The sequence below is a fragment of the Nematolebias whitei genome, chromosome 10, assembly GCF_014905685.2.
Source record: "Nematolebias whitei isolate Nwh7 chromosome 10, NemWhi1, whole genome shotgun sequence".
Taxonomy (NCBI): Eukaryota; Metazoa; Chordata; class Actinopteri; order Cyprinodontiformes; family Rivulidae; genus Nematolebias; species Nematolebias whitei.
Genome location: NC_056507.1, coordinates 19,983,100 through 19,997,137, shown reverse-complemented (window position 1 = coordinate 19,997,137; position 14,038 = coordinate 19,983,100). Strand labels below are relative to the sequence as shown.

The 14,038-nt window shown below is 41.2% G+C and overlaps 2 protein-coding genes across 2 annotated transcripts in view; one reads left to right on the top strand and one right to left on the bottom strand.

The window, feature by feature from the left end:
- Positions 1–150, bottom strand: part of zgc:112052 (protein C19orf12 homolog) — an 8,231-nt gene extending 8,081 nt beyond the window's left edge. Inside the window, exon 1 of the mRNA XM_037682757.1 lies at positions 76–150. The gene's annotated coding sequence lies outside the window, so the exon portion shown is untranslated. The remainder of the gene's footprint in view (positions 1–75) is intronic.
- Positions 1–8,506, top strand: part of uri1 (URI1 prefoldin like chaperone) — a 12,850-nt gene extending 4,344 nt beyond the window's left edge. The window contains exons 3-11 of the mRNA XM_037682756.1: positions 3,221–3,299; positions 3,429–3,564; positions 4,514–4,605; positions 4,697–4,760; positions 4,845–5,040; positions 5,108–5,327; positions 5,411–5,562; positions 5,795–6,032; positions 8,050–8,506. Coding sequence (XP_037538684.1) covers positions 3,221–3,299; positions 3,429–3,564; positions 4,514–4,605; positions 4,697–4,760; positions 4,845–5,040; positions 5,108–5,327; positions 5,411–5,562; positions 5,795–6,032; positions 8,050–8,238 — 1,366 coding nt within the window. The 3' untranslated portion in view covers positions 8,239–8,506. The remainder of the gene's footprint in view (positions 1–3,220; positions 3,300–3,428; positions 3,565–4,513; positions 4,606–4,696; positions 4,761–4,844; positions 5,041–5,107; positions 5,328–5,410; positions 5,563–5,794; positions 6,033–8,049) is intronic.
- Positions 8,507–14,038: the final 5,532 nt, after the last annotated feature.

Below are 14,038 nucleotides of genomic sequence, written 5' to 3'. Positions count from 1 at the left end.
ACACACACACACACACACACATTTTTTTAATGCGGATTTGGTTGCATTTAAAAATGTATATATCTGTAACCGTACTTGTCTTAATTCTTGCCTTAATGTGAGTTCCTTAGTCTTCATTTTGAAGAGAGGTGTTTCAGACTGTGGGAGCCTTTCAGAACAGGTGGACATATTCTGAAATTAAGTGGCGCTTAGATTACACACAGGTGGACATAATTGTGCTAATTGTGACTGCTGAAGGTATTTGCCGCAATTAAAGGTTTTACAGCAATTTTAAAAGACTTATTTTTTTCTTCACATTTTAAAATTGTATTTCTAAAGTCACATTAAACGTTCGTGTATCAAAGAGCAGATGGTCAATAAAAGACCAAACACGTCTTGTCCCATGAGTTATGGTCGAAAATTAGTAAGCGGGAGCTCCTGTCATAGTACAGCACATTGTGATGCAAATACAAAGTGAAAAGCATAAAAGCTGTTTGCTCGTCCAACAGTTGGAGACGATTTGGCCGAAAAAAAAAGACTTTACTGCGTTCACACCTCCTGATTCTTTCCCTTCACATCATATTACTGAAACGCTTTGAGAGGGAAGAAGAAACAAGATGGAAATGTGGACATAATCAATGGACATTTCAAAATAGCAGAGCTCTTGGGTAACACGTACGGTGGAACACCGGTGTGTTTAGGTGCAGCTTTGCTCCGGTAAACACACTTCAAGACTCAAATGGCTTATTTGCACGGCTCCTAATCGGCCCCAACTCTGCTCAGCTCAGCCTGGATTTGCACCTGCACTTTAGGACCGATTCTGGAGGCGTGTCCAGAATCCAAAGTCCTGCTAATGAGAGTTCTGTGATGTTAAACTCAAAGCAGTCTGCTCCTCAGATAAATAATGTTAAATTATTAATTTTAAATATGAATGTTTCTGTTAACTTACTTTATATACAAAATTTTCTGTTAATTTGCCCTGAGACGACTTCTGTTGTGACTTGGCGCTATATAAATAAACTGAACTGAATTATATCTGATGAACCAGATCCTACAAAAACATATATATTTAAAATTCTATATTTTTCTTCATCATTTGATGTATTTGCACTCATTTTGGTTTGGTTTCTTGTATACAGATTATTATTTTTTTGTATACAGATTATTATTAGCTTTGATTTAAAGCTTTAATTTAAAGTGTAATGCTTGTTTTGTGATTTGTACATCTGTGGGTTAGAATAAAGTTGAACCAAAGGCTCATCTTTAAACATGTTTGAGGGAAATATTCCTGAGAGATCCAATAGTTTTGTCTTTTTATGATTTTTCAGCTGAGTTAACTTTAATTAACAGATTATTTAATAAAGTCGAAGTGAAAACAGGATTTCATGATAAAGCCGTCACTGTTTATTTTTATTCTTAACTGATAAAAAAAAAAAAAAAAACTTTTTTTTATACACAAAATGTTTTTAAAAAAACGTTTCCACCCTTCGTCCCGGTCCTCCCGCCTGCCAGGGCTTGGAATTTGGCCTTTGTGAGCACGCCAGGCCGGGGCTCGGGGTTCAGCCTCGAGTCGGGTCGGCAGCTCGTATGATCCTCCGCTCGCTCGAATTATGTCGTCGGTCACCAAACACAAAAAACACCTGGACTTCAGAATTAAACTTGGTGTTGTCATTATTGTTTTTAAAATAGATCCAGCCACCGCTCCGCGTTCCGAGAAATTGCAAATGGTGGACCGATGAAAAGTTTCTGAGAGCCAATGACTCCTCCCCCTGACCAATCGGTGTCCTGCATTCACGTTTCGGTCCGGAATCAGCTCGACTGGGCGTGTTTTTGTTCTATGGGAGGAAACCGGAGTACCCGGAGAAAACCCACGCAAGCACGAGAAGATGCTAACTCCACACAGAAAGACCTCAGGTCCAACTGGGGATTGAACCCAGGACCTTCTTACTGTGAGACAACAGCGCTAACCACTGAGCCGTCGTGCTGCCAGAACATATTTACATTATAATGTAAAGAAGCTGAAACAATACTGTAACATAAATGTCAGTTTGTGATTTAAAGTTTTAGGACTTGTGTTCTTATGCTACGTTCACAAGCTTCAAATTGACCTTTATATGTCTAAGCTGTTGCTGCATTAATTAAATAATTAATTAATAATTATTGCATCTCAATTACAACGAAACAACAACAGAAAATAGCTGTATTGTTTGTTCACAACAGTGTCTTAAGTTCTATTTATTTATTTATTTTGTTCCAATAAACCTTGATTGACAGTGAGCAGAATAAAATGATGTTGCCGCCCGGTGAAAATGTCGTGCAGTGATCTACCGGAGTGGCTCGTTTCACTTTTCTCTGCTTTTTAATCGATTAATGTTTTGTTTACGTTCAATACAGTTTGGCATGATTGTTTTCGTGCCAGGTTGGACCTTGTGTACTGGTTCTGATAGTGAGTTGTTGAAAATCTTTCTGACTTGCGCTGCGGTAGCTCGGCGGTCAGTGCTGCGGTCTTATGATTCGGAGGCTGTGGGTTCGAGCCCAGATTGCATCAGGAAGAGCCTCCGGTGGGAAACAATAGACACATCTTTGCTGTGGCCTCCCCTACAGAAGGAAGCAGCCAAAACAAAAGAGCCCGAACGTTTGTTGGTTTTTCAGTAAACTGTAGGTCGGTGGCGTTTATTTTGTTGAGCAGCTGGTGCAACGGTTTTCAACTTTTAGCTTCAGAGCTGCTCTCATCACACCCAGCCGGGCTTTTATCAGTTGTTTTCTCTCTTTAAGCCACCAACTGATTTAACTAACTAAAACTAACTGCATGTATTTGCACATAAGTGTTCTTTTTGCCACTCATAGGAAAAAATGCAACTTTTTTAAAAATTTTTTAAGGATTTTAGGTTTGTCAAAAAGTTAGTTTTCTCGGTTTGACTGCGTAATCAGATGTACTGTAATATTTCCTATTTGTTCGCCTTAGTATCCGAAGTCAACCACAACCTCCAGTCTTCAACTTATTTTTTACTTTTAAGATTTCTCACATTATTGTTTCTAATACAATAAAATCTACTTTATTATTATTATTATTATTATTGTAATTCTCTAATAAACACTTCTGTATTTTGTATCTTGTTTCGTCATTGTACCCGTTTTGACCTTCAGATGTTTTAATTTAAAAAGCCAGTCTGGATAGCAGTAAGGAGGGCTGTTAATTTAAACTATAAAACATTTATTTGACTGTTCCATCATTTTACAGGAAAAAGGTGTCCGGTGACTACGAAGCCCTAAACGATCGCCTCGAAACTCTCCCAGATCAATTGTCTTATGACATCATGGTGAGTGCTGACTCTGAATTTTTTTTTTTTGTTTATTCTACTTTCATGCTGACTTCTTTTCCCCGCCTGCTTTATTTGACCCACTTTTTTTGTTCTTTTATTTCCTTTCACCATCTATACTGTGAGCAGGTGCCGTTTGGCCCCTTGGCCTTCATGCCCGGGAAGCTCGTGCACACCAACGAGGTGACGGTGCTGCTGGGCGACAACTGGTTCGCCAAGTGCTCCGCCAAGCAGGCTCGAGAAATCATCGCTCACAGGATGAGCTGTGAGTGTGTTTCCTGTCTGAACTGGTTTCCGGGTGTAACTTTAAAATGAATCGTTCAGTGCTGCTGTTCGTCCAGCAGAGGGCGCTGTTGCTTCATGCCAGGTAGCTGAGGGGACACACTGATGTGATTTACTCCCCCAAGTTTGAGAAAGCGTCTGCTTTTACCTGCAACAGAGAGCTGCTGTTTGCAGTATTTGTTTTATGTCACATGAAGGATGATTCATTTCACAAGTGGTCCAACAAGTGGAGGCTGCGTCTCTTTTGGAGTTTACCACTTTGCCTTTATTGTAAACATTTACGCACCACGTTCAGATAAGTTCCTGCCGTGTGGTCACACCTGTCGATACGTTAGTTCCATTTACCGTATTTATTGTTTTTGTTCTACGTCTGAAAACCTCATAAGTCAGATGGGCTGATGTGAACATTATTAGAATGTTTAGTGAAGCAGAAATGCGCTGCCCCCCCCCCCCCCTCCTCTGCCCTGCTCCCCCCCCCCCCCCAGACCCTGCTATTACAGAGCTAAGTGCTGTAATACAAACATAGCTAGCTGAAATGTGTCAGACAGCGGCTGAGTTGTCAGGCCTTCTGTGTTTGACCTTTCCTCACTTCCAGTTGATGCACTGACTGGAGGGGCTCCCGATCGCCATGGCAACAAGGGCCCTCTGCTGCTATTAGTGAAAGGGCTTAATTGTTGTGAAGATTTAATGATCCGGAGTAGTATTCAGGGCAGAAGATATTATGAACTGTTCATGTCATCATGTATTTATTTATTTATTTTCCTTCTGTCTTTTCAACTTGTTTAGGATTTTAACTCTTTGGCAGCTTCTCGTCATTACATCAAATGTTTTATTCATGCGTCGGTATTTTGCCGGCTGCCAGTTTTTGCACGTTCGTCACTCAGCCTTCCTGCGTGCTAGTTCTCACAAAAACGCATCTTGTTCTCCTACAGACGTAAGGAAGGAATTGGATGACCTGTCCAAGACGAGGAAAACCTTTGAAGCGAGAGTTGGCTTCACGAAGGATTTGGAAACCCTGTCGGGCGTACGTCACATTGCCGCGAGTTCCCTCACACATAAAAGGTCTTGCGCAACACATAAAGAGGAGCAAATTCTTTGATTTCTTTTTAATTTAGAGCAAAGGCGACTACGTCGACATTCGAGAGGAGGTCGGAAACAATGACTCCGCTGCCACAAAAGGTATCTCTGTCAGCTTTTCTTTTGACCTCGTTTCACTTCATCGCGGCTTAAGCGTGGTTCTTTCTGTTCTCAATGCTTACACAGGAAAGCAAAGAATAGCTCACAAACCGAACTCTAAGCCCAAGATTGATGCAGCGTTTGATCTAAAAGAGGAGGACGAGGAGAACGATGAAGAGACCGGAGGCAGCGGCACCAAAAGAGGCACCCTGATTGAGGAGGAGTTGTGGGCCAGGTTGGATGAACTTGAGAAGCTGGAGGAGCTCCAAGATGAGCAGGACAGGTAGAGTCGGTTATTTTTCCTGCCAGCTTCATTAAGGACAACGCTGATCCGTCCTTAATGTCTTCAGGTTGTCTGATAACATGACCGCTGAGGACTCGTCGTCCTCTTCATCGGAGGAGGAGAAGGAGGCGGACGACGCCCCTCCGGTAAACGGCCTGAGTTTGACGCCAAGCTGGAGCGCCGCGCCTCCTAGCAAACCGCCACTCACCGAGCGGAGAGAGGAAGAGGAGGAGGAAGGCCACCGTTTGCCCACAATTTTCTTTTCTCACACAGTCGAGCCCAAGAAGGTCAGTGTTCGTTTAAAAAAAAACGCGACAGGTTGAGCGATAAATGTTTCTCCTTCACGCCGTCTCCGCTTCATTTGCTTTAGGTGAGAATCAACACGGGAAGAAACACGACGCTGAAGTTCAGCGAAAGGAAAGAGCAGAAGGAGCATTCGAAGCGGAACAAGAAAAATGGCCACAGCAACGGACACTCGCTCCATGAACTTCACAAAATTACAACTCCAGTGGATATTTACAGGTAAACATGTAGCGCCTGATGCTGCTGGAGGGAGCGCATGTCATGCAGTATTGATGAAAGATGGAATGGTGCTCAGAGTATGTGTTGACTCGGCTACCTCCACGCTAAGTTTAAGCTCAACGTGTAGAAAAGTGTCAGAGTTTTGGCTGCGAAGGCGATAATCCCTATGCAGCCCGTTTTGCTGCGAAGTCTGGTTGCACTTGATGAAAGCTGACCGTTTGTTCATCCTCAGATTGTTTGTGGACGTAAAGAACGGGGAGCCCGTTCCCAGAAAGTCCATCTTGAAGTCTCGCAGTCGAGAGAACAGCGTGTGCAGCGACACGAGCGAGAGCAGCGCGGCCGACTTCGAGGAGCGCAGAGTGATCGGCCGCAGCTTCAGCCACGACGAGACGCACAGCGACACCAGCGATGGAATCACAGAGGAGGACAGTCCCACGGCCGTACCTCTGCTAATGCCCAGCCGATACGAGGTGTTTAACTGGAGAAATTGCATGTCCTGCGAAAATACAGTGTGAATGGTTATTGCCGGAAAAATTGCTGAAAACAGCTGAAATTAGCTAAAAAAAACATGCTGAGATGTAGCTTAAGTACAAGAACAAGACCTAAGTTAGAAGACAGCAAAGAACGCATATTTGCTGAATTAGGTTTAAATAAGTAGAAATGAGCACAAACATTAGGAAGTTGGCTAAAAAAAAGGCTGAAATTTACAGAGAATAGCTTAAAAAGTAGCTTAAATTACCAGAAGGAATTGGAAGGAACTGACATGAGCTCCATAAATGTGGAATTAGCTGAAAAAGCTAAAATTAGCATAAAAACGCTAAATAGTAGCAGAAAAAGCTGAAACTAGCCAAAAAAAGCTGAAAGGAGCATAAGCTGACATGATCAGAAAGAAGTTAATTAGGCTGAAAGTAGCAGAAATTACCACAAGAAAATGGAATTTATCTGAAAACTGCTCTAATTAGCTAAACATGCTAAAAAAAAAACTAGCGGAAAAGGTAGAAAAAGCTTAAATAAGCAGAAGAAAGCTGAACAAACTTGTCTGCCTATTTTGGCTGAAAGAAGCTGGAATGAACACGAAAAGTGGAACTTATCTGAAATAAGCTGAAATTAGCAAAAAACAGCTGAAAAGTATGTAGCTAATAAAACAGAAAGAAGCTGAAATTACCAGAAGGAAGTGGAGAGAGCACATTTTTGCTGAATTACGCTGAAAAAAAGTTAAAATGGGTGCAAAAATGTGGAGTTCGCAGTTTAGCAGAAAACGGCTAAATAGTAGCTAAAATAGCAAGAAAAGCTGAAATTTGCATAAATAAGCTGAAAGGAGCATAACAAGCTGAAATTAGTAGAAAGGAGTTAGAAGAAGCACAAAAACGATGTAGTTGGTGAAAAATATTAGCTGAAAAAAGTTTGCATTTGCACAAGGAAGCTGAAAGAAGCTGAACCAGAACAAAATGTGAAAGGAGCAGTAAAAGGTTGTAAACAGATCTATGAGGGAAAAAGTGGCAGAAAAGGCTAAATGTTTCAAAAAGCTAACGTTGCACCAATACCAAAAATCATAGCAGGATTGTCCTGAAAGAGCTGAATGTTTTTGATGTACGATTTATTGAAATAGCACAAAATTGGTGGAATGAGAAAGATGTTGAAAAACGTACAGAAGAAAAATGGATTCCAACAGTGTGAATGCTTCATAAACATTCACACTGTTGTTGAAGACCTAGCATCCTTCGAAGGAATCCGTATCACCTGAAGTCGTTCCTGCCAGAGTTTCAGAGTAAGATCATCTTGTGTGAAGGAATGACAGAGCTGTAGTCGTTTTGGTCAAACCTTAAAAATAACGTGAAAAACCTCGTAATATTGCGAGAGGTCTCGTTCCGAGTACGTGTTGCAGTCGTCTGTCAGCTTCGTCAAGTTTTAGTTTAATATCTAAAAGTGTAGGAGTTGTAGCCATCTCTGTGTTGGCTAACGTCAAGTAGCTGTGGCAGCCAAGTGAAAATGGAATGACTCCACAAGTTAGAGTTGTAGCTGTACATCCACTGTTCTCTAAAAGCTTCATTAAAATCTGTTGCTACATCAGATATTTTGCTAACAGACAGTGTTGACTCCAACAGTTAGTTACTGCTCAATTTGGCAAAGATCTCATGCAACAAATAACACTTTGAGTATGTTTTGTAAGTGACTCACAAAAACACCAAATTTTATTATAATTTTTAAAAGACAGAATTATAGCTATTTTTTAGTTTTCTAAGATCTGTGGCTGTGGCAGTCATTTTTAATTGGGTTGACTCCAAAACATAATAGACTTCCATCCATTGGTTATTTCTTGAAAGTTTCATTAAAGTCCATCCAGTGGTCCATGAGATATTTTGCTAACAGACAGCCTTTTTGCAGCAGGTGATTGGTAACCCCATGAAGTCATAAATATAAAACCTGTAGAAACTTGTGGCATGTTGTGATGAAAACCAACATTAGGTATCATCTCTGTATCTTCAGGCTTTTTCAGGGACAGTGATAGAAAAAGACCCGATGCCATCAGGTGTCCCCCACCTGACCATCGTCCCACCAGCTCTGCCCACGATACTGGAGAGGAAACAGGAGGAAGTGGCCCCCGATGTGGCTCCGCCTCAGCAGGCACCTAAAAGGGTGTCAAAGTTCAAAGCTGCCAGGCTGCAGCAGAAGTGATGATTAAGAAGTCGTTTTTACCTGCAGACTTTTTGACTCGTCTTTATTACAAAGTCTGGGAGAATAAAAATCTTCCCGTTGTGCTCGTTAAGCTGTTCGTCATCACTTTGCTTTTTTTACAGCTCGCTGTTTCCAGGTGAGATGAGTCTGTAGGGTGGAACAGAAGATGCATTGTTTGTTTTTTTCCTTTCCAAGTAGATGCTATTTTTAAAAATCGGTCGTTTCCCTTTTTTCTTACCTACCTATTGAATGTATGTATTTTTCTGTGACGAGCTTTATGTAAAGAAAAAAAAACTATTGATATAACAAATAAAGAAGTGAATTTAACCTCAGTTTATCCTTTGGTCCTGGTGTAAAGAAAAAGTTTCCCTTGATCAGAATGGAAGGTCGCTGGTTCAACTCCTGGTACAGACCACGTCAAAATGTGGGTGGAAAAGGTGAAATGCCCACACCTGCCTCCACCCACATTTGCCCCACACTGGACCCTTGAGCAAGGCACTGAACCCCCACCATCTATTCTCCTGGACTCCCTATAGCAGCTGTCTGCTCCACTCAGTGGTCTTTGTGCAGCTTAGTTATATAAATATATATAATATGTGTGTAATATTTATTTATTTAGTCGTGTTTGAAAGTTTGTGAAGCTTTTATAATTTTCTATATTTCTGCATAAGTATGACCTAATGCATCATCAGCTCCTCACACAAGTCCTAAAAGTAGATAAAGAGAACCCAGTTAAACAAATGAGACAACAATATTATACTTGGTCATTTATTTATTCAGGAAAATGATCAAATATTACAAACAAAATTCAGTATAAGATTTAGTTTTATTATTTTGACATGAAATGTTTTAGGATGCATTCTTTGAAGGAATGTTAGGCCTTAAATTGTGTTTCCGAATTTCTTGACAACGTAGTAAAATGATATTTGAGCTGTATCATTCTGCGTATAATCAATAGTTTATCAAAGCTGAACACAAAGTGTCGTCTTCAGTTTGTTCAAACTCAAAGTGGTCCTTATTGTGGGGGAGTTGAAGACGAGTGAATTAACACAACACGATAATCCACTGAAAAATAAAAAGTCCTACTGGTGAGCACAACTATTTTTGGAAAAAATATGTCGTATATCATGAGCCCCTTTTGGGATTTGGCAAAAAAAAAAAAAAACTGAATTAATTTTGTTTGTGAAAATATTAAGTCTAGTCTTTGACGTTAGGTATATTTAAATAACAGGATGGCAGCACAGTTGGTAGAGCTGCTGCCTCTCAGCGAGCAGGTCCCTGGTTCCAATCCCGGTCTGGGGGTCTTTCTGGGTGGAGTTTGCATGTTCTCTCCGTGCATGCGTGGGTTTTCTCCAGGTACTTCCGGTTTCCTCCCACAGACCCAAAACATGCATGATGGGCTGATTAGGGACTCTAAATTGTCTCTAGGTGCGAGTGAGAGAGTGAATGGTTGTTTGTCTCTAGGTGTCCCTGTGATGGACTGAAGACCTGTCCACAGTGTCCCCTGCCTCTCTGACAGTGATGGATGGACATGTGACCCACGTGACCCCAAAAAGGAAGAAGTAGGTAAAAGATGACGGATGGGTGGACTTTTCCTCAGACGCCTGTTGCGAGTGTTCTTTGAGCTGGGGGGGTCATCATGTCTCCTTGTTAGCCAAAACGTTTTCTGGGAGCTGATGGTTTACAGTTTTCTGTGAGTGACTGCCAGTTTGTCCTGGGCTATTCCTGATCTAGTTCATTTTCCACTCCTCGTTTATTCCTGAGCACACAGACATGTTTACTCTGATCATTTTTGTTAGAAGAAAGTAGAAGGAAGAGCTTTTCTCACTCTAAGACTCATGTTCTTCGCTTGAAGTCTAAGCCGGCTGAATGTGCCCATGGCCGGCACATCTTCTCATCAGCTGTCGTCCTCACTTTCAGCTACTTTGGGCAGTTCCTGGTGAGTCGTCCTGGTCTGATCCACCAGCAGAACCCCAGAAAGACGAGTGAACTTGTGCCGTCCACACTGGCCCAGTAAGGAGCAGAAACCTGACAATGAAATTCTTGTTCTGCTCCTTTAGCTGATGCAACTTGATCAATCATTTGTTTTTGCTTGCAGAGCCAATAAATGACTTATCTGGTCACATTAAGTAACTTCTTTGAACCAAAACCCAAAGCAAACTATTAAAATAGTCAAACTTTGTCTAAATTTGTGCGCGTATAAAACTCAAAATAATTCCTGCTCAAAGAGTTCATTTTGCCTCAGATAAGAGAATTAATCCTTAACAGATTAATTGTTCATTATTGATTTACTACTTTTAAAACCAGCTATTCTACACATTATTATCCTTTATCACTAATGTTAGTTTATTATCGTTGATTCTTAGTTTGATATTTTTGTAAAAAAAAAAAAAAAAAAACCTTCAAAGACAACTTTGCTCTCTTCATTTGAATATTCATGTCCTGGTATAGAACTCCCTGTACTTAACGGATTCTGCTTCAGTGACTGAGATCTGATTATTAAAAGGTGAATTTATTAAATAAGTTTTGTTGGTCAGTACCAGGGGGCAGCACGGTGGCGCAACTGGTAGAGCTGCTGCCTCTCAGCGAGAAGGTCCTTGGTTCAAACCCCGGTCCAGGGGCCTTTCTGGGTGGAGTTTGCATGTTCTCTCCGTGCATGCGTGGGTTTTCTCCAGGTACTTCCGGTTTCCTCCCACAGACCAAAAATATGCATGTTAGGCTGATTGATAACTCTGAATTGTCCCTAGGTGTGATTGAGAGAGTGAATGGTTGTTTGTCTTGTTTGTCTCTATGTGGCCCTGTGATGGACTTGCGACCCGTCCAGGGTGTACCCCGTCCCTCGCACAGTGATTGCTGGACATGGGCACCAGTGACCCCCGTGACCCAAAATGGAATAAGCGGGTAAAGAAAATGGATGGATGGATGGGTCAGTACCAGCTGGTGTTCTGCTTTAACGAGTGCACAATAAGTAAACGGGTGAAATGAGGAGAAAGTTCTTCCTCCATCACTTCGTTTAGAGTCCCAGAGAACACAGAACGGCTGCAAAAATGTAGTCGGCTTCAGAAATCCCATTTATCAACAGCAGATAAAAGCTTTTCTCGAAGGTTTACAGCATAAACATTATTTTTATTATTTTTGTAGTGACTGAAGAAAATAAGTTTAATGGTAAATCTTTCCATTTTGCCACAAACGTGTTTTAATGATGCTGATTTCACCATCTCTGAGTCATTCGAGGCAGCAACGGGCCACAATGTCACAAACCCTCCACCGTATTTTACCTCAGGCAGAATTAATCTTTTTTTTTTTTAATTGTTGCTCATGAGCTTTTTAACGGCAAATAAATATCTGACCACATTCCCAAAGCTGTGATTTATTTCACTGCAGATTGTTTCACGAGCACTGAGCTTACGTTTTCACTTTTTCCTCTTGTGTCCGAGTTTCAGTCGAGGTATTTGTTTTACATTTTATTGATAAAGAGTCACTCGGTTCAATGTTCAGATTCAGAAACTTTAGATGTCCACTCCGGTGTTTCTCCTATAATCTGCAGTCTGGACGCATCTGATCAGTGGGATGACAGTAACTTCCTGATAACATTACAAACGGATGAATTAGCGATTTCAAAACCTTTGCCTTGTGGCTGTTGGAAGTAGTTTGCTTGTAAATGAGTGTTTCTAATGGGGAAACAATCATTTATGACAGTTCAGGCCAAATAAAACAGAATTAAACTTCTTCTCTTCTTAAATGAAAAAAACAAACCTTTATGTTTGGTGCACATTTTATACCTGGCAACACCACACAAGCATAAAGGAAGGCACTGCTGTCAGGGTAAAAGTTTACGGATGTGTATCACTAACTAATGTTAAAATTAATGTTGAACCGTGTGTGTGAAGTGTGTGAGGTCAGAGAGTTCTTTTGTCTGCTCAGAGAGGAGCTGCTTTGAGCCGACGTATACAGCTGGCAGACCAAGTGACTGTCTGATGAGCATTATAAAAACACTTCCTGCTCACTGTCCGGTGCAGATATTCATGACCGGGAGCCAAGCATATAACTTCGCCTGTTGTGAACTCTGCCCTGCAAGTAAAAGACTGGTTAAAAATCATCTCGTGTCCTCAGAGTGGCTTATTTGAGTAAGTAGATAATGATAAGATATTTATGTGACCTGAGATACAATCACTGTTTACTATAGTGAGAGGTAGGAGAACCTCAAATTCACCTTTCTTTACACAGATATGTTTGTAAGAATTAATAGAGACATTGCTTGCAAGAGTGTACTCACAATAAAATCTTAAGTATTATATCATACAAGATAAAAACAAGAAAGCTAAAACAGTGGACTATGCTGGCCCTGGGAACCTCTTAGCTTTAACCTATGTGAATAATTAGACTGCTTGGAGGAGGAATAAAGAGCAAAATAAATAAATACACCTAGGTGTTCCCCAACAGAAACACACTCGCACAAAAGCCCTGATGAACACAATAAAGGAATAAAACTCCCGTTGCACTAGTCTCTTCAGTCTAATAAAAACAGCTTTGAACCCAGGGACAGCATAGGTCCCCTTTAAAATAATCCAGACGGCTGAACACTAGGGTTTCCAGAAATCCAGAATTTAATTCAAAATCCTACTTCTAACCTACAAAGCTCTCAACAGCCTAGCTCCATCTTATATTACAGATCTTATTGACAATATTTTTCTAACAGAGCACTTTGCTCTCAGACTGCAGGTTTACCCGCGGTTCCTAGAGTTTCCAAAAGCAGAATGGGAGGCAGAGCTTTCAGTTATCAGGCCCCTCTCTTGTGAACTAACTTCCAGTTTCTGTTTGTGAGGCTGACACATTGTCCAGTTTTAAGACTTTCCTTTTTGATAAATCCTATAGTTAGGGTCAGCTTGGGTTTCCTGAGCTGACCCTTAGTTATGCAGCTATAGGCTTAGACTGCTGGAGGACAAACTGACCACATTTCTTCACTCTTCTACTGCCTGTACTTACTCTGCTCAACCTATTTTGTATTATTTTTTTTCCATCCTTGACATGTGTTTTTTGTCTTTCAGGTACATCTGGACCTACATCTGGACCTGCCATTCTGTGTTTGTTTGTCTCTACTTCCTGTCTTCTCAAACCTAGCTGGTCAAAGCAGATGGCCGCTTGTCTTGAACTGGTTCTGCTGGAGGTTTCTTCCTTTTAAAAGAGAGTTTTTCCTTTCCACTGTTGCCATTGTGCTCGCTCAGGATGGGAGACTGCGACGAAGTGAAGATCCGACGAAGTGAAGATTCGGCGTGTCTGCTGGCCTCCTTGAACTTTACCAATTGGCTTTTCTATGTATGTGAATGTTCCTGTTCAGTGCCTGAAAGATAACTTTGTTGTGATTTGGTGCTATATAAATAAATTGAATTGAATAGGATTTCCCCTTCCTTTACCCAAAATAAAATCTGGGAAATAGTCTTAATTAATAATAAAACTACTGAGACTAAACACGAACTAAAACCAAACTGAAACAGTAGCAGGCGAACCTGATAAAGGAAACCGGTCCATATGCGCTCCTCGTGCATCACGCCCTCTAAGAGGATCTAACCCTCTGCCAGGATCAATGTCACATCAGCATGGGATCTGATCCTCAGCGATCTACCTGCTCTTAAATCTAAGCACCTGTCCTCATAACGAGCCAGCTGTGCTCTGTCACAGCATCTTCCATATATGGACTTACTTCCGGGGATGAGGCGCTCCGGCTACAATCATTTATCAAACAACTGCAAAAAGAAATAAAAACTGCGTAAAGGACCACAGGGACAAAACTTCCATCCAT